This window comes from Pinus tabuliformis, chromosome 6 (genome assembly GCF_031772625.1).
Source record: "Pinus tabuliformis cultivar Carrire ecotype Pingquan chromosome 6, CPIR1, whole genome shotgun sequence".
NCBI classification, from domain to species: Eukaryota; Viridiplantae; Streptophyta; class Pinopsida; order Pinales; family Pinaceae; genus Pinus; species Pinus tabuliformis.
In genome coordinates this window covers 342,206,553-342,232,628 of record NC_142292.1, presented here as the reverse complement: position 1 = coordinate 342,232,628, position 26,076 = coordinate 342,206,553, and the positions used below count along the sequence as shown (strand labels likewise).

The window sequence follows — 26,076 nt, the reverse complement described above, 5'->3', positions numbered from 1 at the left end:
ACTCTGTTGGTTGACTCTCCACTACCCAATCTGAGGATGGATCAATATCTTCCAACACAATGGGATTTGTATTAGGTCTTTTGTTCAGCAATTGGTTGCATCTTAGCAGGAGGTTGTATTGGACGTAGACTAGATCATTTAACCATTTTTGTTCTAAACGGTTTCTCTTCTTTGTGTGAATCCTCTCAAAGACAAGCCAATTGCTCACACACCCAGAAGCACTACAAGTTTGACTCAAAATACGGATTGCAAACTTCTGCAATTGAGGATGATGGCTACCAAATGCCTCCCACCATTGTGCTACAAAAAACATAGTTGTGTAATGAGTTAGCTCAACAAATTATATCCATCTTTCAAATTATAAACAATTTAACAAAATAAGAATTTGAAAATTGAAATTGTTTACCTGGCTCATTTGCTTCCCTTGCAATCCTTTGCTAGGTTCTTACCAAAGGTACCTGTGGCTCTACTGAAAGAAGTGATTTGTCGGTGTATCTGCAGCTGCTCACTCTCATTAGGGACCATGTGCTCAAGGCACTCAATCAATCCATCTCTAACCTCCCTAGTCAAAGCTTCTCTCTCCAGAGCTTTATAATGATACCTTGGGTTTAGAAAAAAACCCAGTGGCATGTATAGGGTGATGGAGTTGATTGTTCCATCTTTGATAAATGATTTCCCAAATGGGCCCATACTTAGCCACTCTATCCTTGTATGTTGTATTTATTTGCTCCTTTGCCTAATCTATAGCCTCATAAATGAAACTCATAGCCAATCTTTCCCCATCCACCAAATACAACACCTTAACTAGTGGCTCAACAACCTTCACAATCTCTGCTGCCTTTTTCCAAAATATGTCTTCATTAACTTTCTTTCTTACATCTTTGCCATCATGTTTCTCAACCCATCAACATCCATTCCATTCATCACTAGAAAACATTCTCTACAAGTTTCTATTTTGGGAAATCATAGGTTGCAATGTCAAAAAATGAGTTGCAAATCTAGTGATGGCAAGCCTAACAAGATCCTTGCCCCCTGTGTTTTTCCTCATCAGGTTCAAAATCCATGAGTGATTATAGATATACTTTGTTATGCTTTTGGCATGCTCTATAGTGTTCTTGATCCAATTTATTTTACCAATACCCCCAAGCATGAGATCTATGCAATGTGCAACACATGCGGTCCAAAGGATGGTTTTGTGTTTTTCCTCCAACATTTTACCAGCAAGAACATAGTTAGAGGCATTATCAGTGATGATCTAAACAACATTAGCCACCCCCACCTATTCAATAACCTCATCCAAAAGCTGAAACAACAAGTGTGCATCTTTCACCTTATCAGATGCATCAACTAATTTTAGAAACATGGTTCCCTGTGGGCAAAAGATAAGAAAATTTATGATGGTACGGTTCCTTTGATCAGTCCATCCTTCTGACATGATGGTACTGTTGATTTGGGGTAGCATCGGATGTGCTCTAGCCACGAAATTTGGTGGACAGGTTCGGGCACATGAGATCTCCAATACCCAAAAAGGGTTTGGGCAGATTCTAAACAATTAGGGAGCTATTAAAATAATTAATATTTTTAATTCCCTAAGTCTAAACTTAGGGAAATTAAAATATTAATGTGACTTAGGGAAATTAAAATATTAATGTGAATTAATATAAAACTGTCTTAGAATGGTCCAAAAGACATGGATCAAGCCAGATCTCATCTTAGCCGTCCATTAGGGACTTAATCTCGGTCATTGATATGTCAACGAGAAAAGTATAAGACGAGGCTTGAGGGTCACTTGGAGAACACACCAGAGTGATCAGTCATTCTATTCTCTAGAGCGGGGTTTGCTAAGAGAGATAGAATCAGTGATCAGTTGCAGCGAAGGGCAGTGAGTACGAGGCAGAGGCAAGGACAGTGCCGAGAGACCAGCACAAAAGCAGAGAGAGGCAGACGCAGAGCCAGAAGGAGCCACGCAGAGGCAACAGAGACTGCGCAAAGCCAGAAGGGGCCTGCGTCATCCACGCAGAGGCTGCAAGAGTGACGTAGAGGCTGCAGGAGTGACGCAGAGAGCCAGAGAGGCTGTGCAGAGCCTCAGTAGGCTGACGCAGAGGGTTTCACGCTGACGCTGGACTTCAGATTGTGCTAGAGAGGGATTTCGTGGAGCAAGCTTTCCAAATATCTGCTTCTGAAGAAGTATTGCTGCCAGATTTTTTCTCTTTCGAGTTAGCCAGTTTGGCACCCAGTGTACTTAGAAAAGCGCTGCTTAATAATAAAACCCTCAGATAGTTGCACCGGTTTTCCCGCATTGGGTTTTTCCAGGGACATTAGTCCAAAAATAACGATGTCAATTGTGTGCTTGTTTCTATTTCCTTTAGTTGATGGTCTGTAATATGTTGAGCATGCACTTGTATTTATTTTCAGTATTTACATGGTAAATAACTTGTTAATTAACAGAGCAAGTAGGTAGGAATAAATCAATAAAGTGCATGGAGGGTTTCTAACTGGTAGACTTAGAAACTCCAACATGGTATCAGAGGGTGGTTGCAGATCACAGGAGAACCGAGGACATCAGCCGAGCAGAGCAACAGCAGTAGAAAACAGTTGTCCCGAGTGACAGAAGTTGTTCCTAGCAGAGAAGCAGTAAGGAAGGGGTGACGCAGTGCCTGCGTCATCAAGTTTGAGCTGAGAAGAGGATCAGCGTAGTGGCAAAGGGGAGCAGACTCGACCTATGCAGTGCCTGGTCATCTTTCTCAGTCAGGACGGATTGACGCCCATGGCCAGGAGGTGTGAATTTTGCTAGTGCCAGGATTGTGCAGAGCCTAGAAGCTCTAACCTTCAGTTCGCTGGAGCTTAGGTGGCTGTGGGTAAGTTGCAGAGTGAAGCTGGTGGGGTACTGTAGTCAGAGCAGTACCTAACAGGGCAAGACCAAGGAGGAGGAAGTTGCTACCGAAGATTTTTGGCCAAGAAATCTGGATCAGTGGTGCAGTTGCACTAAGGATCAAAGTGGGGGCATCTCGACATTGGTAGAGGGATTTCCAGGAGGGAAATCGAGGCTCAGAGGGAGTCACACCGAGAACTTCCAGGAGGGAAGTAGAGGAGCAGCGAGATGGCAGTGAAAGGGGTAAGAGATCAGGACAGGCTGGACGGAGCCTCAAACTTCGTAGTCTGGAAGGCCAGAATCTTATCCGTACTTGACAGAAATTGTGTCAAGCACTTTTCCTTAAGGAAGATAGCAATCCCAATTGACTCAACTGATAACAACAAGTACGAGGCAATGGCAAGGGCCAAGAGCATCACCCTTGATGGGGTCAAGGACCATGTAGTACCACACATTGCCGAGAAGGAAACAACAAATGAGATGTGGGAGGCCCTAAAGAAATTGTACCAACATACTTCTGTGCAGAGAAGGATGTTACTAGAAAATCAGTTGCGTCATACCAGATGAAGAAGGGAGAATCGATCAACAGCTTCCTCGATCGACTGAATGAGATCCGGGATCCACTGACTTCCATAGGGGCCACACCGGATCAGGAATTGATTGTGAGAACAACCCTGAACATAGTCTCAAAAGATTGGGAGGTATTTGTCCAGAGTATACTGGGCAAAGTGACCCTTTCACATTGGGAGGAAATGTGGGCGGCTCTTCGCCAAGAAGAGATCAGAAGGGTAAGTAAGATGGGAAGCAGCAGCAAGGGGATCAGAGTCAAGCAGGAGGAGGAGGATGTTGCCTTAGCATCTAAGGGAAAGCAAGAGAAATGGAAGAAGAAGGACCTCTCCAAGGTCAATTGCTTCCACTATGTGGAATTGGGTCATTATGCGACCCAGTATCCAAGGAAGAAGAACAAGGGAGAGGCCTCCGAGACCAAGGCAACGCCAACAAGGGCAAAGAAGGAAGTGGAGACAGACGATGACTGTGCCATTAGTGCACACACGCCACTTGAGCGGAACTGGGGAGACATCGAGCTGTAGTCAGACGAACTACACGGGATGAGGGGCAGGATCCTCGAGGTATCCAGCCTCTTGAATTAGACCATGCTACAGGAGCCTCGAAGAGGAGTAGCAGGACTGGCGAATGTGGGTAGAGACAGATGCGGATGAAGCGACAAAGAGAGCTACAGTGCAGAATTCCTAGGACAACGCGAGGCTAGCAGGCTGCAACAGTGCAAGAGGCACGGGAGTGTTGCACCAGTGCAGGATGGCACAGAGAGGTGTGCAATGGTGCGAGATGCAGGGAGTTGTTGCAACAGTGCAGAGGTCAAAGAGGGAGCACTTGTCAGCGGCAGAGGGAGCTTCAGCATCAGGAGTACTCTAGCCTGACAGAGAGGTCAGAGTTGGGAGATCAGTTACTTACTTCTTAGTAACTGAGTTGCAGTGCAGCAATCAGCAGTGGTAGTGCTATGGGCAACACGATGCAGCATGATGAGAGGAGATGTAGTGCAAACGCAGCAGTGGCAGTGGCAGGGCCATGGGCAGCAGCACGGATGCAGAGGGAGTTGTCGTACAAATGCAGCAATGGCAGTGGCAGAGCTATGGGCAGCAGTACAGGATGCAGCAGTGCAGAGGATGATGGGCAGCAGGCCTAGCATCAGCACAAGGATCGATGCTAGATGATCAGGGTGATACTCAGTAAGGAGTATTGCTAGAGCACAGTCCTCGCTAAGAGGGAGTGTTGATTTGGGGTAGCATCAGATGTGCTCTAGCCACGAAATTTGGTGGAGAGGTTAGGGCACATGAGATCTCCAATACCCAGAAAGGGTTTGGGTAGATTCTAAACAGTTAGGGAGATATTAAAATAATTAATATTTTTAATGGAGTCCCTAAGTCTAAACTTAGGGAAATTAAAATATTAATGTGAATTAATAAAAAATTGTGTTAGAATGGTCCAAAAGACATGGATCAAGTCAAATCTAATCTTAGTCGTCAATTAGGGACTTAATCTCGTCCGTTGATATGTCAACGAGAAAAGTATAAGAGGAGGCTTGAGGGTCACTTGGAGAACACACTGGGGTATTGGCATAACGAGGAGTAGTGTCAAGGGATTCAAGCAGTGTTAAGGACTGCAATGTAGGCATGATAAAAAGGAAATAGTAATGACAGTGATTGCTACACTCTCGGCACAATAAAAGAAGTTGTAGTCACAATGATGATCATGATCCTGTTCTTGAAAGAACATGATCTTGATGAAGATACAGAGATCACCTCTGTGGCAACCTCAAGGGACAACCACAGTAAAGCAATGATGACAACTGTAATAAAGTTCTCAGTGAAGATGTGACAATAAAATAGCAGTCATGATCTTGTTCTTTTATGAAGACAAGGTCATGGGCATAATCTCGCCTATGATGAAGGCAAGGTCTTGATCCCTATCTCAATGTAGCTATCATAAAGACCTCGTTGTTATGATCTCAATAAAGATACAACAATGATGATCTCGGTGAAGGAGAAACAAGGATGATTGCAGTCATGGTGCAGCAGTGAACTAATTGAAATGCTAGAAGACATACTCTCTGAAATACAATAAAGAAGGTCATCTTCATGAGATCTCAATTGGGAGATCTGAGAAAGATGATAAGAAGACAATCATCTATTTTTCTTAATAAGCAAGATGTCAAGTGTCCTTGGGACAAAGAAGCTTCCTCATCTAACAACCTATGGTACCTGTGCAAAATGGAAAAAGCAAAAGTTGTGGACAAAAGTGTTGAAGGTTAAAAGACTAAACGATGAGAAGGGAAGTTTGGTCCCCAAACAAGACAGTTTAGTATAGCTAAGATTCAGTGCTATGGGAAGATTATGGAAAAGAGGTCATTTGAAGGATAGAGGAAGCTAAAGGAAAGAGAGAGTAACAGATCTCCAGTATAAATGAGATGGTATCCATCTCAAAACGATCTTATCAAAAGTCCTTGCAGATATGATCATAGTAAGAAGATGCAATGTGGCATCATATGGGAATCATGAAGGACATAGCTCTTGGGAATCTCATTGTATTTTAAAGGAAAGGAAGAAGTCATCCAGGACAAAGGAAGCATTTTCTAGATCGGGATGTACAAGATCTTGAAGATTCTCTAATGGAAACCTCAGCAAAGGATCCCCTAGTCAGGAAAGGCAGCAAGTGTTTCATCAGGAAATCCAACTTTTGGTATTCATGAAATGATGGTCCGATGACATGACAAATGAAGCAGATCAAGGGATTGAAGATCTTTTCAATCAAGGAAGCTGCTGGAAATAGCAAAGGTAAAACGAGGTGTGTATGCTTGTGTTTATATTTGATATTGTAATATCATGTCATATGGTTGCTGGTAACATAGATCAATCATGATCAAAAGGAAAAATGATCTCCTCCTATGAAAGGATGCAGAAGGACACAAGTCACAGTAGATGAAATCAACATAATATCCTCATATGAAGTATGAGGTGGTTGACTACAATTGAAGAACTTTGATTGAAAGCTCTTGGGACGGAAAATGTGAGGATGGAAGAGATCATGAAGTATGCAACCATGATGAATGCAATCAACATCTAGAGGATCAACTAGACATGACCAGGAAATCTCTCGGAAAGATGTGAAGACTCTGATGGAAGTCTGAAAACATGAAGACCATTGACAACAGATATCGTTGGGAGATGTGTCAACATGTATGCAGGATGTTGATACCTACAAGAAGATGTCACTAGAAAAAGGCCATCACCAAAAGGTAATATGTGACTTATTTTTGGTGTCTGACCTCTTGGAAATGTCTGGGCATGTGTGCAGGGCCATGGTAAGAAGAGTTGTGAAGGATGTCACAACTATGTACCTCGTGATCTAGAACAATCACTGTTGAAGGAAAGGTGAAGATAGATGGCCCTATGAAGGAAGCCCCAGATGTAAAGCCAAGGAGGATACTTTTCGAGATGACATGATGGAGGAAAGTGATGGATGGCTGAACCCTACATATGAAGAAATTGATGTCATCAATGTCTTGGACCATCAGTCAACTAGAAGACCCTATAAAGTACTGATGATAGAGTCCCTGGGTAAGAGGGAGCTCTGGGAGGTTCCTATGAGTAAAGGAACTTGAGCAAGTTTCTAAGTGAAGCGAAACTTGGAACTCATCCCTGGTTAAGAGGGAGAGCTAGACACGACATTCTTGTGTTCAGTTTGGAAGAAAGAATGGAGGATTGTGTAATCATCTAGCATCTGACACTCTTTGAGGATGTGATAGGGCATCCAAGACAAGAGTGGGCAAGAGGACCGATATTCTTGAGGGCTAGGAACCCAAGATGAGAATAGTCCTAGTAGGGCATACTCGGAGAACACCCAGGTGGGTATGACCCTAAGAGAGACAATGATGATGTGTGTCTATCAGTGATTGGTCTCACCAACATTGTGTGCTCTGATCTATTTGAGAGATAGAGCTGTTAGTCAAGGCCTTGCTATATGGAAACAATGTTGGTTGAAAATGATGCTATAATAGATGGATGACTAATCCGACTCTTTGCTTATGAGAACTCTTGTATTGTGAATGTCCATGTACCATGTATGAATACCTCCCTAGTTAAGAGGGAGTGTTGAAAATAGTGTAACTAGGTTCGATCTTCATCTTGTAATAATGTAATTTTGTATCAAGAAAAAAAATTTATTATTACTTGAGCATGGATTGCATGCTCAAGGAATGGTTATTTAGTAATGACTCACATTTAAGAGTCTTATGATTGAGTAATGAAAGAGAAAACAGCGATGAGTTTTTACACTTGTAAATATATTTAATATTAGTCAAAGTGTCCTTCTAGTCCATCAATGAAAACCACCAAAATGTACCCACCGAATTAAAGAAAGGAATCTACTTGTATTCAAGAAGCCTCCCATGATGTTGGCTTAGTAAAGGGGATCAAGTCGGCTTAGAGATGGATGAACAAGCCTATATATAGGCATCGATGGCACCTCCATACATCACATTCACTCTCATGCATTCATGTATCGAAGACGAAGAGAAGGAGACGAAGGAGAGGCAGCGGCAGTTAATGAGGAAGTTTGTTCCCTCATCTGAAACCCTCATCAAGTCTGTTCACACGTGCAGAAGTCTGATCCGAGCTAGGGCATCCATGTATCCTGATGTTTTATTGGGTTAGAGATTCGATCTAGCTGCAAACTGAAGGAAATATCCATTGTCAAGGAGATCGAAATTGTAGAAGGGATAGAAGAGCCCTAATTTTACTCGCACGTATGTTCACAATCTGTAATAGACAGTCATGATTTCGCTGCCCTAGAACAGTCACTGTTTCGGCATCTAAACTTGTAGATCAAGCTCAAGTCAAAGAGCTACATCATGTGTGACCAATTTACATGGAAAGCGAAGGTGCAAGAAGGCTAGAGGAGGTTGCTCTCGACATCATTTGCTGACTGTCATCACATTGTTACAGACCTAATATACAGTGCAAAGTTGCAGAAAGAGATTCTTTGTTTGGGTACATTTCGGAAGGTTTGTCATTTTGATGTTGAAGGCAATCTTGTGTCATTTGTTTGGGTCTTGGAATTCATCAATAAAGATTCTATAAGAAAGAGTTCAAGGGTTTTTCCTCTCACGATTTGGAGAGGTTTTTGCCCTGGCTTGGTGCCAATATCTTGTGTACTTGTGCATGATTGATCTTCTTGTTTTGATAGCTGGTTGATGATAACAATACATGTTAACAATATCAATTTAATCTTAAGGAAATAATATCACAAGCAGTTATCATAGTAAAGAGAAATCAAATAATTGTATTTCCATTAATTTCTCAACATAGCCCACTTTCTTCACTAGCTCGACCCTTTTCCTTAGCTTGGATTTTATTAGGATAAATAATAAATATATTTAAGTGACTTAGAAATAATCTCAACCATTTCCTCCTAGATCTTCTAGAAGGGTGATTAGGGTTAGGGATTTGGGCTTAACGAAGATTATAAATGAAATCCCAAGGGAAAGGCGAAGGGACAACAAAGAAAGGTAGCTACATTATTTTTGGCAAGGTGATTTTCTCAAAAAGGAGAGAGTGACTTCTCTAGAGTGAAAGATTTAGTTAGACTGAGGAGAAGAAAGAAGAATACAAGGATAATTTAGGGAGTTTTTCCAAGAGGCCAATTTGTTGCGATTTCAGAGGTGGAATCATTGACGCGAGAAGGAGGCGCAGTTGTTGGGACGTCGATTTGACAGGGTTGATTTATGAGTGTGCAGAGGTTAGTGAGGGTAAGGCACGGGAGCCAATTTTCTCTACGTCGAATTTCTTCAGTGGCTAGTTTCTAGTTCATTGAATTTCCATGGGCCAAATTATTTCAGTGGGGCCAAGTTGCAAGTTCTAGTCACTATGTTTTTCTTTGTAAATTCTATGTGGGTCGTTACCGTGATTTTCTAGATTAATGAATGAAGGAGAAGTGTTGTGGTTTTTTTATTTGTTGTAATGTGTGATTATATCTCTATTTCATTTCCGCTACATATTTAATTTTCTAGAGTAAAAATACCAGTGATTTTATTTTTCAACGATTAAGAATTTATTTGGGAAAATAAACAAGTTACTAAGAATAAAAAGTGTTGTCAAAAAATAAATTTGGGTTGGTATTAGGAGATTTAACAAGGGTTAGGACTTTTCCTCCTAGGAGAGAGTTTGACCTACAACACGTAACACTAGGAATGGGACAGCCCTCACTATTAAAACATCATTGAGACTATCCTAGTTCCCTCCAATGCTACAATGCAAGTTGGCCAATGAAATCTCTAATGTTGGAAGCTAGAAAATATCAGTTGTAGTAATCACAAACACTCAAAGCCATGGTTTTCGTCACACATGCATGATAACCAAACTTATGCCACTAGCATGCCTCTAAGCATAGGGAAATCTTAGTAATAACAGGCAACATACAAGCATCATCTCAGTGTACCTGAATGGTCTCACAGTTCATCAACATCGTAGCATTCTCTTCCACAATTTATCATACTGGCATCCTGACCTACCAATGCCTCTCTTAACATATGCTCATGGTCTCTCACCATACCCAAATGGCAACTCCCTCTATGGGTTTCCAAAGGAAAGAATGAATGTATTATTTTTCAAAAAGGTGGAATGAAACATTTCCCAAGGTTGCATGAACATTTGACTTGCATGGAGACCATGTGCCCCTACATAAAGCTTGGGAAATAAACATAAGGTAAATAATATAAAGGGATATGAAGGCTTGCGAGCTAGATACCTGGAAATCTCAATATTGAGCATCTCTTATTTCCCCTCTCATTGTTCCAATGCCCTCATGGTGCCCCCAAGGAGCAAGTGCACCTTTTTATATTGTTGTTATCTTATATAAGTTCCAAAGTAATCAAATGTAAACCACATACTTACCTTTTGTATTCATGCTCATATGGGGTATTACACTGTGATTCAATTGTTCCTAGGATTACTAAACTTTTTTAACTGCTCTCTCTCGCTATATATATATATATATAAAGTCATTAGTTATACTAACAATAAAAACATATCCTAAATTCAAGAAAGTTACCTCACTTTCAGTTGATCCTTTTGATGATTTGAACATGCATGCACAAATATGTTAAAAAGGAATAAGCTTCAGTAAATACAAGGCCACATGCAAATATAAAAGACTAAGGGCTACATTTCAAAGGGAAAATCAAGAAAAGAATGCAATCTAGTTAAGTTTTTCATGCCTGAGGAAAAAAAAAATTTCAAACTTACATTAGTAGCAAGGTGAATGATGGCACCAAACTGCGACGATGTCATACACAATCATATGTCCTTGAATCCTACTTCTGTGATTTCTTTTAGATATCTAGGTACAAGACGAATTAGGCAAGATACCACTTGTAGGATAAAAAAGTTCATATACTTTATGATGTGCTCTTATCCTACAAAGAATGTCAATAGTATACAACATTACAGGTTGTGTTTAGACTTCATTTTTGCGTTAAGAAAACTCCATCGACAATTCTTTTGTTTAGCATCAACCTCAAACTCAAGAAATTCATTGACAAGAAAGTAACAATATTCCTCACATTTATCAACTTAAATGTGGGTGTTGTCTTAGAAGCCCACTTAGACATCCTCCATTTATTTCACTAAAATACAACAACTTGAGATCCTCCTACTCTGCCAAATATATTACTTGATTAAAGTTCTTTAAGTCTAAAGTTTAGCATAGGATATGTGAAAGTATGAGATTGTGACTAAGGATGTGTTGTCGCTGCGACAAACACCCTCCAAAATTTTGCCTACACTCGAATTTTGGAGCCTATTGTGGATCTTGCAATCAATCGTTTCGTAGTCATTTTTTGGTCAGCTCATGCTTTTAAGCTCCCTTCTTGGATTAGAAGTGTTGAAGTCACTTCCTCTCATATGCTCAGTCCGCAACAAGTTCATAGAGCACATTCTTTTACGCAAGCTTGAATAAACACAACACGGTTCATCAAAGACTGTGCATGTGCGATGTCCAATCCATGTCGACAGTCAGTGCGCACTGACATCGACAATTTCTCACTTCTAGCTACTTTTGTACTTCTATTTTGGGGAGTTTTGCAAATTGTCATTGTAGCGCACCTTGGTTTCCGCAAGTGTCGTTTTCATGTTTTCAGTTGTCGCTCTCACTTGCTTTCACTCTAATTAGTGTCGTTTTCATGTTATCTTCGCTCTAGCATGTTTTACTTCCACTCTCGTTTGCATATCACAAGTGTCGTTCGCAGTTTAGCAATTACCCTCTACTACCATGTTAAGTGTCGCACAATGTACATAAGCTTGTTTTGGTGGTTTCAAGAGGTTATCTTTGTGTAAATGAGTTGATCTTAACATGTAAACATTTGTCGCACTCATTTCCAAAGTTTTAAGAACTGTCGCACAAGTGTCGTCACGGTCGTCGCAAAGTGTATCTTTGGTTTCGCACTTGTCATAAGTCATCGCAAAGTTGTCACATTAAGGGAAGTATGTTGTTCATGTGTTCTGGATGATCTATGTTGTGTCGTTAAGTGTTCTAAGTGTGTGATCACAGTCAAGTCTTATCACTATTCACATCAGTTTCACTGATCCCACACTTAGCCAAATTTTGGAAAATTCCCAACAACTTAGCCTCATCTGGCCTTCCTGAACTGCGCATTGCGCAGTCTCAACCCTCAATCCGCAACCTTGCCTCTTGATACTGCGCAATGCACAGTTCCTTCCTTCCAGGACCACACACTGTGCAGTGTCAGTGCTTAAGCCCGAGCCTTGGCCTCCAAAATTGCACAATTCAGCCCTCCAGCCTGGCCCCAATTGCGCAATGCAGAGACTGTGAGCTCAAGCCCAAATCCTAAGCTCTTGAACTGTGCAACTGTACAATCACCAAGTCTGCTCTGCCTCCCAAAACTGTGCAATTGATAGAAACAGTGCAAAACCCTGCAAACTGACTCACTAAGCCTCAAAACTGCGCAATCTTCCTACATAGTCCAGCCTGAAATGTCCATGGAGCTCTTGAGCTGCGTAATTGTGCAATCACCTGGGCTCCTCTGTGTTTCAGAACTGCACAATGGTCAAAATTAGTGTTCAATCCCTCAGCCTAGCTCCCTAAGCTCCCCAACTATGCAATATTTTTTCTCAATCCAAACCTGAACTGTGCATTGAGCAGTATCAACGCTCAAGCCTGACCCTTGACTACCTGAGTTACGCAATTGCGCAGTCACTGAGCCTCTCCCTTAGCCTGCCACCCGATTTCGGCTCAGTCAGTGGATCATCATGCAGCATCTTAGACTAGGGGTTTATCGGACTGATGTCGTCTTGTCAAGAGTGAATTATAAATGCAGGAACTCTATCATGCCATGGCAAGATGATGAAAAAGGAGATGGAGAAGGAGGACATGCTAGAAGACACATATGGAGCTGAAGAGAAAATATGATCATTAGGCAAGAAGACGAAGGTAAACTGGATTACAACAGAAAACCAAAGATCAAGACTGTACGAAGACTCCATCAGATTCACAACACTTTGGAGGGTAGATATGAAGAACAAAGCATTTCTCTCATGAAGATGAAGCATTGCATACATCTCTTACTGAAGACACAAAGAAAGAAGTAGCAAGAAGGACAGTTTGGAACTGTTGTATCATCATGCAATCCATGTCATCAGTGTCATGTCATGTTCGGTCATGAGTCATCATATGCCACATCATTATTGTGGATTATGTAATTATCTATTCAAAATGTATTGTAAAGTGGAAGTCCAAAGGACACATTCAGAATATGAAGAGTCATGTAAAGTCAAAAAGTCATAGGAAGTCAAACAGTCATGGGGTAGTCAAAGAGTCACAAGGAAGGTGAAGCATCACCTCTTGGTTATATATACACCCTCATTGTATGAGCAAAGGACTTTTCACCTTGGCTCCTCCCACAAGTCATTATAGAGACTGACTAGTTCTTTTGGTGAGCAAGAAGTGGCTCCAACGCTCGACAATTGGAGCTAGTGGTGTTCATTGTATACATGTGTCTTGGAACTTTTACTTAATATCAAAAGGCTCATGGCCAGCACCTTCTTCGTGTGTGGATTTTGAATATTTATAAGACTATTATGTGGATGTTTGTAATTCATGTTTGCTTTCACCTGTGCTAAAATAGCTGAACTATTTCGGTTATTTTAGTACTATCATATTGAGAATGTGTTGTAATGGTTGTTATTGTTGTCACGTCCTTGTGGACTATTCCATTGGATATCACACAGATCTTTCTTGTTGTAATGCTTGCAATGATCATCGCATCTTTGTGGACTATTCCGTTCGATGTTGAACGGATTCTTCTTGTTTATGTGTGTCACTACTAGGGTGGTACCATTACCTCTCTCTTAGGGATTCACTTCTCTTCCCCCTTCGCAGTAAAATAACTTTGACACGCACACAACCGAACACTCACCAGGCACACCCCCTTTCTTTTCGAAGGCAAATTTGCACTCCTCTCTCTTGCTGACAGTTAGAGCCACAGCAAATCTGTAAGAATATATGATAGTCGGGCCAATACCTCGGATGGGGCTCCTATTCCAAACAGTGTGACGTCTAATTGGGACTTCACATCGGGGAGACCCCCTTGGTTGACGGATTTCCAGCATTGTCAATAGGATGGTATCTAGAAATAAGCTACACAAAAAAGGAGCTAGCAAGTTCCAGAGAATAAGAGAGAATCCTTGACAAACATAATACCCAATAAAGTGAAAAAAAAAAATCTAATTTTATGCAAAGTATAAAAGTAATCTCATGAAAATATGGCTCTCGACAAAAAACTTACAAGATTGTAAATTCCTTAGAAATTTGCGGATTCTATTGCGAGCGAAGGCCGTGTTTTGATTTGTGGGATCCTCTATCCATTTTTGACCAGCTTCTTCACATATCTGAATTAAAAACACCAAAAGTGAATCATTTGAAAACTCCAATTCATAAAATGAAGATACAACAAATATTATTGAATGTAAGAAATTACAAAGTCCAAGTTTATAAAAGAATCATTGTTTTATAAATTTGTGAGAATCAAAGCAATAAAAGTATACATGACAATCAATACAACCTAATATTGATGTCTTAGAAATATTGCTACAATTGTCAATAATTTTGCATTTATTATAACTAATTGCATTCAACTTCAAACTAAGAGAAACCAATAACGAATAGAGACAACAAAAGAATTGTTTAGTCAATTTAGTGTCCTAAATTGCTCGCATGAATTATCAACCGAGGTTTGTAGACTGATGAAGTGTGATGCACTATATGTGCTTAGTTAACTTTTCTCTTACTTCGTTGTTTTGTATTTTATGTTTGTTTTGGGGGGTTTCTGTTTTTTGATGTCTAAGAATATACAGTCTATGAGAGATTTACATGGATCTAACGAGTTTTTAAAGAAAGGATAGGCTCCTAAGTTAGTCTAAACTCCTAAAATGGACTAAGAATCATTTTTAACCAGTTAGGACCTAATAAGATAAACAGAGCATCTAGCTTATCTACCATTTAGTCTTAATCTACCATTTAGTCCTAATCTACCATTTAGTCCTAATCCATGGATCTAATTTTTACAACCAAAAGTAATATTGATGCAGAAGGTAATTCAATAATTGCATTCATTAGCCATTCAACCATTCAATTTTGGAACATGATAGAATCAGTTTCCTTGAAATGATCTTTTGGAATGTCAAGTGATGCAACTAAGTAATGACCTGAAAAAGAAAAGATGACAGTTTGTAATACTAACAATATGCTGAGTAAGCTCAATCACTGCATGAACTAGATATTCAACCAATTAAGTTAGAATTGTCATCATTTCGAAATGGTTGTGAGAACATCTATTAATACAGTTAATTGACAGTTCTATGCTAAAATGAGTAATCAAAAATAGTGAGAAGCTAAGCAACTGTGTATTTCATTTGTCATTCAATCATTTCTCATACAATATCTCAGAAGAATAAGACTTGCACAGTTGTGATTTTTATCCTCACACTTTGGTTACAAACTGAAATGAAACAAAACTAAAGAAAATGAACTTGCAAAAAAAACAGAGTAATAGAAATTAAAATGAAAACAACAAGTAAAAACCTCCTTCGGTGCAGGGGCCCTCTGCAACTGATGTGGTTGGATAACAGCTAATTAAAGATGCACTTTTAAACCACCATTGACAAAACAGAGTTTGTATTATCAACAAAACGAAGTCTGAACAGAGTTTTTAACAAAAAGCCTGTAATCCTTCCTTAGCTTCTAACTGCTTCTCAGTCTCATTTAACCGATATTTATAGAAAAACAACATAACTGTTTAAGAGAAAATCTTGTTACAGGTGGCTTAATCTGAATCTATCATGACTGTTTATAGAAAGACATGCTACAAATGGCTTAGTTCAAATTGTAATGAGACTGTTAGACTTCTGAACAGCTACAGGTGGCCTGATATGCGTTAACTCTTCAACAGAACCGTTAGACTCCTGATCAACTATGAAGTATCAAGAGTCCTACTGCTACTAGATAACGTATTTGACTCCATCTTTGACCAAGACTTTAGGCATGCTTTTCTGTCGATCTAGATCGAGTGAGTAGGATAGAATCCATGTAGAGATGATTCTGGAGATGCCCATGTGGCCCAGTTCTTCATTTGACACCTGTAACCTGTCAAACCATGAGAGTAGCTACGGAACCCACAGTTAGCTGCAGAATAGGCTGCATTCCGTAGCTAATTTGCAAAAATCTATTAAAATAGCAAGAACATGAAAATATAATATGGTGATCATTTTAATGCTTTCCTAAGACAAAATCTAGCATTTATCATTGATTGGATCTGTAGTCTTGTGAGAAATCAAGAGAAAAAGGTGAGAACAAATGTCAAGGGGAAGGTAATTCTGAGGTTCAACAAGAATTTAGTGCAAAAAGTTGGAGAACCATTCCAATTCCAATGATGCTTAACAAGAAAAGATCCTTTTCCATTGTCTAATTCTTTTGTTGACCTATTATGATAACATCTCAAAATGAAAATGTTTGAAATAAGAATCAGATTATCTAGGAAAGAATCATGTATTGAAGCTTAATGTACATCAAAGACATCAATGTGCAAACTAATATAGGAAAATTAAGATTAATGGTTTCCTTGTAGCAAACCTAACATCGAAGTGTCTTTATTTCTATTCAATGAGTCTCAAAACTCCCTCTCGACATTTTTTATAGTACTTGCATCAACAGTGCTTAGCCTTGGTTTTTAAGCAGAAGAAAAATTAGCATTAATGGTTTCCCTCTAGCAAACCTAACATCAAAATGTCTCACATATTACTCTTCAGTGAGTCTCAAGACTCTCTTTCTACATTTTTGTAGTACTTGCATCAACAGTGCTTAGCCTTAGTTTTTAAGGAGAAGATGGTTTTGTTGAGAAATCTAGGGCATCATGAATTAGGTGATTTCTCTTCTTTAGTAACTGCTTGTGAGTATTTTTACTTCATTAGATTAGGATCTTCTTTTTGCTTAAGTTATCAGTGTTCTTCTTCATCAAACAGCTACGAATGCATGAACATAAATAGAAAAGAGACACAGAATGTAGACTATGAGCAAGGGCCAAAACCTCTCATTCTTTGAGAGGAAACTCGCACAAATTCTTCTTATAGAGATTCCAATTGACAAATACCAAGACCAAGAACCTTGACCTATCAGCTTCTCCAAGACCAAGACACAAGTCCTCTTCCTCCTTTTCTGTTCCTTCGGCTCTCCTTCAACAGTAGTACTGAATCATAGTCACACCGAGACCTTCTTCATGCAATAACCCCGAGACCTAGTCACATACTTGTGACCTTCTTCCTGAGGACATCGATCTCTTCTTAGCTGTGGGAAAGAGATTATGCTGAGACCTTTGCTCTGATACAATGCCAAGACAATGAGGAGACATCATTGTAGTATCACCGAAATTTCATCTACCTTTCTCTGCTCCAATCCGCATTGCAATTGCATGCTTATCTGAGCTTCTTCCTAGACTTGTCACTGTAACTTTTGAACTTGTTACTGCAATGGATTACCGAATTTCTGAGTGTGATCTGAACTTATATTCACTACTACTGCCCTTCCGAAAACACAAAGAGACATTCGAACTTTTAACTGTAATTGCCATCCGAAAATCTCAGAGATATTCTTGGATTTTTTTGTGTATAATGCAAAGAGCTTGCCCTTGTATATATATTAGTTCGTTCTATAAATAAGCCGACATGTTCATCTGAATAGGTGTGTCTTTATTTGGAGAGTCGACATGAATTATTTTATTCTTCTTGAAGCCGACATAAGGAAGAGGACTTGTGCTTATCATTAGAGGGCTATATGACAATGTTATTGACTCAGATACATTTGACATATACCCAAGAAGGGCTCTTCATACATGACATTGACTCTTTGAATTTAAATGACAAATCCTAAAGGCTCTCAATGGGAGCCACTAACAAATAAAATCTCTTTCTCATGAAACCCATGAAGCAAGCCTTACAATAATAATTTTATCATTCATTTACAAAAGTCACAATTACATGTCACTATGAAGACCGAACCTAGTTACAATTTTCAACACTCCCTCTTAACTAGGGAGGTATTCATAATGGTACTTGTTCATTCGCAATGTGAAGAATTTCTCATAAGAAGAACCAGATTGGTAACCCATCTGTCTAGCATCATATCAACCAGTATTGTCACATTGTAAGGCCTCGACTAACAGCTCTATCCACATGATCAGAGCACAATGCTAGCGAGGCCAATGATTCATAGATACCATAATCATTGTCTCTCAAGGTACTTACTCAACCCGGGTGTTCACAGAGTATGACCTACTTTGGACTATTCTTATCTTGGATAGTCAGTGCTCAAAGAATATCGGTCCACGACTAATCTTATCTTGGATGCCCTATCTCCTCCACAAAGAGTATCGGATGCCAGATGATTACCCAATCCTCCATTTTGTCTTCCCAGGTGAAGACTAGAACGATGTGTCTATCTCTCCCTCTCAATTGTGGAGGACATATCAATTCCAATAATGGAATGTACTCATTCCTATGGAAGGAATGTACCTAAGCTCCCTCTTGGCTTAGGAATTTCCATGTTTCTTCCAAGTAAGAAACTTGTTTTCAGGCTCCCTCTTAATTAGGGATCGACAGCAGCTCCTCAACCAGCTGCTTGAAGAGCCCCTTCTTTTGATGTCATGAATTTCTTTGTCAAGGAGTCTTCATCTTTTGTGGCTTCTTCATAGGGCACAGACTATCCATCACTTTCATCCATGGGTCAGTCATGCCATTATACCTTTCATCATAATGTGATCCACTAGTCTTCATCTGGCCTTGCTTCATGTCATGTTGCTTCTTCATGCCATATTTTCCAGAAGGATCTTACATCCTTCTATATGGTCCTCTTGGAAGTCATCCATAGTTCTTCCCTTTGGCAATCCTGCATAAGCCCATCAAGATATTTTTTCAAAGATAAGAAATGAACACTTAAATCAAAATTACCTTTGTGATGGTCTTTCATCATGACATCTTCCAGTTAGCATCAACATCCTGCATACATGTTGACATATCTCCCAAAGATGTCCATTGTCAAGGGTCTCCATCTTTTTCAGACTTCCATCAGAGTCTTCATATCTTTCCGAGAGATTTTCTAGTCAAATCTTCTTGGTCTTCCGGATGTTGAATGCTTTTACCATGGTTGCATTATCTCACGATATCTTCCTTCCTTCCTTCACATAATTTCATTTCATTCCCAGAAGCTTCCAATCAAAGTTCCTTAATTGTAGTCAACCACCTCATACTTCATATGAGGACAAATTATGTTGATTTCACCTAGTGTGACCCATGCCTTTCGGCAACCTTTCATAGGAGGAGATCCCTTTCCTTTGATTATGCTTCTCAAGATAGAGCAGTGATTAATGTTACCTGCAACCATGATTTTATAATACCAAATACAAGCATACATACCTCATTTACCTTTAGGTCATCTAGACTTCTTTCGGTAGCTTTCTTGATAGAAAAGATCTTCAACCCCTTGATTTGCATCATCTCTTATGTCATCATACCATCATCCCATGAATTCCACAAGTTGGAGTTCCTAATGAAACACTTGCTTCCACTATAGATTGGTGAATCCTCCGATGAAGATTCCATCAGAGAATCTTAAGGATCTTGCATATCCCTATCCAGCAGATGTTTCCTTTTGACTCGATGTATGATGAGACTTGTCCTGAATGACTTCTTCCCTTTCTAATGAGGTTCCCTAGAGCTATAACCTTCACAGTTGACTGCCATAGATTTTGTTCCATCTATCCTTCATGTTTCCCTATGGCGATGTCACGAGCTCTTGCTACTAATGCTTTTCCTCTTTCAACTTCTTCCACTTCTTTGGTGAAATGGACTTCTTCTCTCTCTTCCTTGTTATTTCCCTTTTTGCACTTAGGACAATCTTTCCTATAATGCCCATAGCATTGAATATTAGCTATGTTCTTCTTTCCTTTTGACAAATGTCTGAATTCTTTTTTCCCTCAACTTGTCTTCTCCTATCTTGCATAGAGACTACACATTGTTGAATGGGATAGCCTTCTTATCCTCATAGACATTCGTTACCTTGTTCGTCAGTTAGTGTATCATTTCCTTATCTGAAATCATCTCTCCCAGATCTTGCAGTTGAGATCCTTCATCCTTTGACACCTTCAATTTGTGTAGATCAGATCTAAGTGATATGACCTTTCTTATCACATCTTTAGAGAATAGTTCTCCCAGCTTATCATATATCTCTTTTGATGTCTCCAATCCTGCTATGAGGGGACCTTTGACTGAATTCATAAGAATCACTTGAGCCCTTTGATCCTTTCCATGTATCTAGATAATGCTTGATTTTCGGATGGTTTGGAGACTTTTCCATTGATATGATCAATGACTTCACTTTCTTCGACGACTATGTCTATCCTCCTTTTCCATGCAAGGAATTTTGATAACCCAACCAGCTTATAGATCTCCTTGATGGTCGAAGTCATTTTATCAGATTTAGATTATAGAATAAAAGATACTTACTTGACAACTGAAGATGAAATCTTAAACTTGATCCCTTTAATGGTGGTTGATGAAGATGTATTAGTGCCCTTTTGGATGATCTCCTTCCAAACGAAATCCCTTCTTCAATAAAAGGAGATTGCGCCTTTTATGATGACAACGCCTTTTGATCTAGCTCCCTTTATTTATGATGATTGTTGAGGATGTCTTGATGCTTCCTCAGATGATCTTCTTTAAGGATAAAGGAGGGGTTCTAACTTCAATGAGAGAGCACTGGCCTTAGAGTCTTTTGAAGATGATGATAATGCCTTTAGCCTTCTTTGGATAACTAGCCTTTACGATACTTCGACATCTAAGTGGTGAATGAGTGTAGATCCCAGAAATGCTTCTAGGGTTTTGACTTTCTCCAAGATGATATGATCTTTGTCCTTGAAGTGCTTCTTTTGGAAGTCTATACTTCGAGCTACCTTGCTTTGTAGATCTCTTCAACTTCACGAGGGTCTTTGTGGTCTTTTAGTGATGACTTAGAGGATCCAAAACTTTTGCTGGAGTATACTTCTTCTTCAATCTAGGGTTTGATACTTTGATGTAGATTCCCGACTTCACTTTGACATTCTTTGTCTCACTTTGATCCCTTCGACTTGCTGCAATGCCTTCCTTGAAACTCGATCCTTGAGTGTCTCTTTGATTAGATGCCCTCTTCTTATTTAGTCACCTTAGCTCCGATTCCATGTTAAGAAATCTAGGGCATCATGAATTAGGTGATTTCTCTTCTTTACTAACTGCTTGTGAGTATTTTTACTTCATTAGATTAGGATCTTCATTTTACTTAAGTTATTAGTGTTCTTCTTCATCAAACAGCTACTAATGCATGAACATGAATAGACAAGAGACAAAGAATGTAGGCTATGAGCTAGAGCCAAAACCTCTCACTCTTTGAGAGGAAAACCTGCACAAATTCTTCTTATAGAGATTCCAATTGACGAATACCAAGACTAAGACCCTTGACCTATCAGCTTCTCGAAGACCAAGACACAAGTCCTCTTCCTCCTTTTCCGTTCCTACTGCTCTCCTTCAATAGTTGTACTAAATCATAGTCACACCGAGACCTTCTTCATGCAATAACCCCGAGACCTAGTCACATACTTGTGACCTTCTTCCCGAGTGACACCGATCTCTTCTTAGCTGTGAGACAGAGATTATGTCGAGGCCTTTGTTGTGATACAACGCCAAGACAGTGAGGAGACATCACTGTAGTATCACCAAAATTTCATCTACCTTTCTCTGCTCCAATCTGCATTGCAATTATACCGAGATTTTGTGCATGCTTATTTGAGCTTCTTCCTTAACTTGTCACTGTAACTTCTGAACTTGTTACTGCAATGGGTTACCGAATTTCTGAGTGTGATCCGAACTTATATTCACTGCCACTGCCCTTTCGAAACCACAGAGAGACATCTGAACTTTTAAATGTAATTTCCATCTAAAAATCTTAGAGATATTCTCGGATTTTTCTGTAGATAATGCGAAGATGTTAATTTTAGGTATGTTTTATGCTTAGAGCAATTTATTTCAATTTTTCCAATTAGCTCAATATCATTTCCAGATTAGCAATCACATCAGCATAATAGTAAATTGCAGATAGAACATAAACATAAATCGCAGAAGACAAGCCACGACAAGAGGACACAAGATGTGGCGCTAGCCAGGGAAAACCCCAATGTGGGGAAACCCTTGATCAATTCTTCTCTATATGTTCTTCAATAGTTCAGCACACAGAGAGAGATAGTACATATACATCAGAAGTCAACATATTGACTTATCTAAATAAGAGCAGAGATCTTCTCTAAGAAGATAGCATAAGAGGTAGTTGATCTGAGCTGAGTGGAAGGCATACTACTTCCACTGATCCAAGGTGACTCCATCACCATGCTGCTCCTCACTGTGCTGCACCTCACTGAGCTGCACCCAATCATCATGCTGGACCTCTTTACCATGCTGCACAAATCATACTACTGCACCTTATCATCATGTTGAACCTACCAGTGTCGCCTCATACTGTACCTCACTGTGCCCATCAAGTTGCATCTCATAGTAGCATTTATTATCGTTGTGCAGCACACAACATGCTACACTACACTTCATTGTGATGCCCATCATTATGGAGCAGCATTGAAACTTCATGTTGCACTTTGCTGTCACATCTTATCATGGATTGTATAAGGACATTGTTTAGGGTCTTTGTTTGCTGCATTGGATGGTAGATGGGACAACCTTCATCAAGGACTATTTGGGCCATCAAGACAGTCTTACCAATCCTTATACATAGGCAGCAACATCAAACTAATCCTAGCTGCTCCAACCTTGATTGCATATGGTTGATTGTGACTGTCTAGTTAGGGCATATGGTTGTAGCCTTAAACTCTTCCAACAAACTCCCAAACAACCCTTAAAGGACTGCGGCATACTTAAGGATGGACCCTCCTTTGCTACGTTGATATGACAGCCCTTAGCTGCCCTACGCAAGCCCAGTTGTGGTGCTATGGCCTGCGGCCTAGCACAACAACAACTTAACATGTCTAGAACAACAGCATTTAGGATTCCAATAATAGCTCTCCTCCTATAACCACGGCCCGCACAAACCCATAGATAAGCTACCTTAAAACTACCCCACAGATCTGCGTTATCCTCTGTTGAGACTTGGCCCTCTGGCCAGCTCTTCGGCCACCTAACAGCAACTCATATATCCTTTCATGAGCACTTAACACAGTCCCCAAACTGCCTCGCTGTGGTAGCCTCTTTGTTGCATCTTAGGGTTGTCCTACATGACTAGAAACCCTTCGATAATAGCGTATAGGGTTAGGGCATCAAGACTGTGTTTATCTATGAATAGATTGCGGCTAGGGCACGTTATTACATCAGCTATGGCTCCTCCAAAGTTGGGCTATAATCCTTCCTTAGATCTGCGGCTAGGGCTCCAAGATTTCTAGGGCTCCAAGATTTGGGCTACCTTGCTGCGTATTGAAGCTCCCCTAAATAGTGGATAGATCTCCCTTTGAACTGTGGCCAAACCTTCACAAGACCTGCGGCTAGGCTTCATTATGACAGCAGCTAGGGCATCCTTCTTTTGCTGCGTATAGGGTCTCCTTCTAGACCTGCGTTTAGGGCTTCATCCTCTTAGATTTCTCTTGCCACTAAAACCCAAAACAAGTGGAGAGAAATCAAGAGTGAAGTGTGTGTCTAAATGACTATCAAGCCATCTCCTTTTATACTAAAACGTTGAGCACAAGTGGGGGTTATTTGGTTGCTGGCCGACCTTGACGAATTGTCCCATAACACAAATAAATTCATATCTCCATGAATACTTATCGAAATCGGATGATCTTTAGATCAATCCTACACCTCTCGATGAGAGGAATCCAAGAAAAATATCATCTTCCATAAATAAGATGACCCACATGGAGTTTGGCCCTAGTTGCCAATTTTAACAGAAGATCCTGCTCTTATATACATAGTAATTCGTCCTATAAATAAGCCGACATGTTCATCTGAATAGGTGTGTCTTTATTTGGAGAGCTAACATGAATTCTTTTCTTCTTCTTGAAGCCGACATGAGGAGGAGGGCTTGTGCTTATCGTTGGAGGGCTATTTGACAATGCTATTGACTCATATACATTTGACATATGCCCAAGAAGGGCTCTTCATACATGACATTGACTCTTTGACTTTAAATGACAAATCCTAAAGGCTCTCAATGGGAGCCACTAACAAATAAAATCTCTTTCTCATGAAACCCATGAAGCAAGCCTTACAATAATAATTTTATCATTTACAAAAGTCACAATTACATGTCATTATGAAGAACGAACCTAGTTTTTCAACAGGTTCTCTGATCTTTCCCACTAAGCCCCCCTAGGTTGGACACTATCCCACTACTCCATTGGTTACATCCTTTTTGTATAGGTGATCCCATCAAACAAGGGAACCAATAGGCAAGTTGACAACAATGCCATTCCAAGAGCATCTAAATATGGGACATCTTGTAGGGCTCTTACCCCCATCAACAAGACCAGTGCAAAGTTATTGACTTATATCCCAAGATAGGGATAGGACTTCAAACAATTATACCATTACTTCCAAATAGCAGCAACAAACTCGCCCATTGAGGTGAGAAGACATGCAAACAAGGGCATTGTTGCCTCTATGCAAAATCTAGCAGAGGCCCAATGCAAATCCTCACTAGGATATGGTCCAGATACTATAGGGCCAACAAGGGATTGATTGCCCAATGTCACCTCAACAAATAGTTCCTTGCTCTTTAGTGGATTTTCACCACATGGGAGGCTTCCTTCTATTCAGCTATAAGGGTATTTTGATTAGAAGGCTTAAGGAAATATAAATAACCATAGGGAAATATACTTTAAAGATAAAGTAGATTCAATTCTTATTTATAAAATAACACATATTCTAACCCTAGACTAGCTAATGACTATTGTTGTCGCTCAAATTGTATAGGCACTATGACAAAGACTCAAGTCGGGGGTTGTCACTCCGATTTGTGACCTCTTCGTTCTAGTTGTCTCCCAACGGCAGCCTATGGGGTGTAGTCCCTATGGAAATGTGAAGATGAAAGACAAGTTGGCAACCAACAAGTCTGGGAGACATGATTGAGTGGCCTAGCTACTTGGCTAATTTTAGCAAGACTTAACGATTATATCAAATTGAATTGTGAGACCAATGCCTTATAGAGTCAACTTCTTGCTTATTAGCAATTAAATGCAAAGTAACCAAATGGACAATCATTGCTTGGATGAATGACTATCCTATATGAAGTGCGGATCCTACAAGCTAGGTGAAATACAGAATCTTGGTTGATTTTAATTTAAATGCCTATTCTAAATGTAACCTTCCTCTTAATTGTTTTAGAACTAGTCTCTAGAGTAGGTTGTGGGATGGAAACCAGCAGGAAGCAAGCAAAGGCTTGATTAACGATACCTCCCCCTATGTTCCAACCACTCGATGCCTCCAGCGCTGCAGAGACTGTGGCTCTAACGACTGCAAGGTCACCGTGTTAACCACTAAAAGGGTCTAAGTTCCTCAAGCTAAATTGAGAAAGGGTGGCCATAAGTATCTATCAACCAAGCTTATGCTTGGAGGTAAATTATTAATGCAACTAGACTTAGAATGCAATGCAAGATGGATTGAGTGATTCTTAAGGTAAGATTGTTTTAAGTTGCTTAAGTACTTAATTATGACTTGATCTTAAGTTATACCACCAAGTACTTATCAATGAGATCACAATCTTAACCACAAGAAAATGTGCCAAGTTACCAAGTGCCAAATAGATATCCACAATATACAATTATTCAACAATTACAGGATTTGTTCAAATCCCGTAATAACTTGTTCAATGATAATTGGAGCACTTAGAATGATTTAATCAATGCTTAACAAGATACCAACAATTATTAACACAAAATTATCAATGCTCCTGCTCCAATTAGAAACTTTCAAGATACTTCAAAGAGATAAATGCCAATAATACTCAATCATTCAAGATATGCTTGATTAGATTAAAACACT

At 39.8% G+C, this 26,076-nt stretch overlaps 1 protein-coding gene across 3 annotated transcripts in view; it reads right to left on the bottom strand.

Moving 5' to 3' along the window:
- Nucleotides 1-26,076, bottom strand: part of LOC149258698 (uncharacterized) — a 416,271-nt gene that overhangs the window by 187,607 nt on the left and 202,588 nt on the right. For all 3 annotated transcript variants that reach the window (XM_089415879.1, XM_089415896.1, XM_089415887.1), the window contains exon 6: nt 14,250-14,352. In XM_089415879.1, coding sequence (XP_089272005.1) covers nt 14,250-14,352 — 103 coding nt within the window. The remainder of the gene's footprint in view (nt 1-14,249; nt 14,353-26,076) is intronic.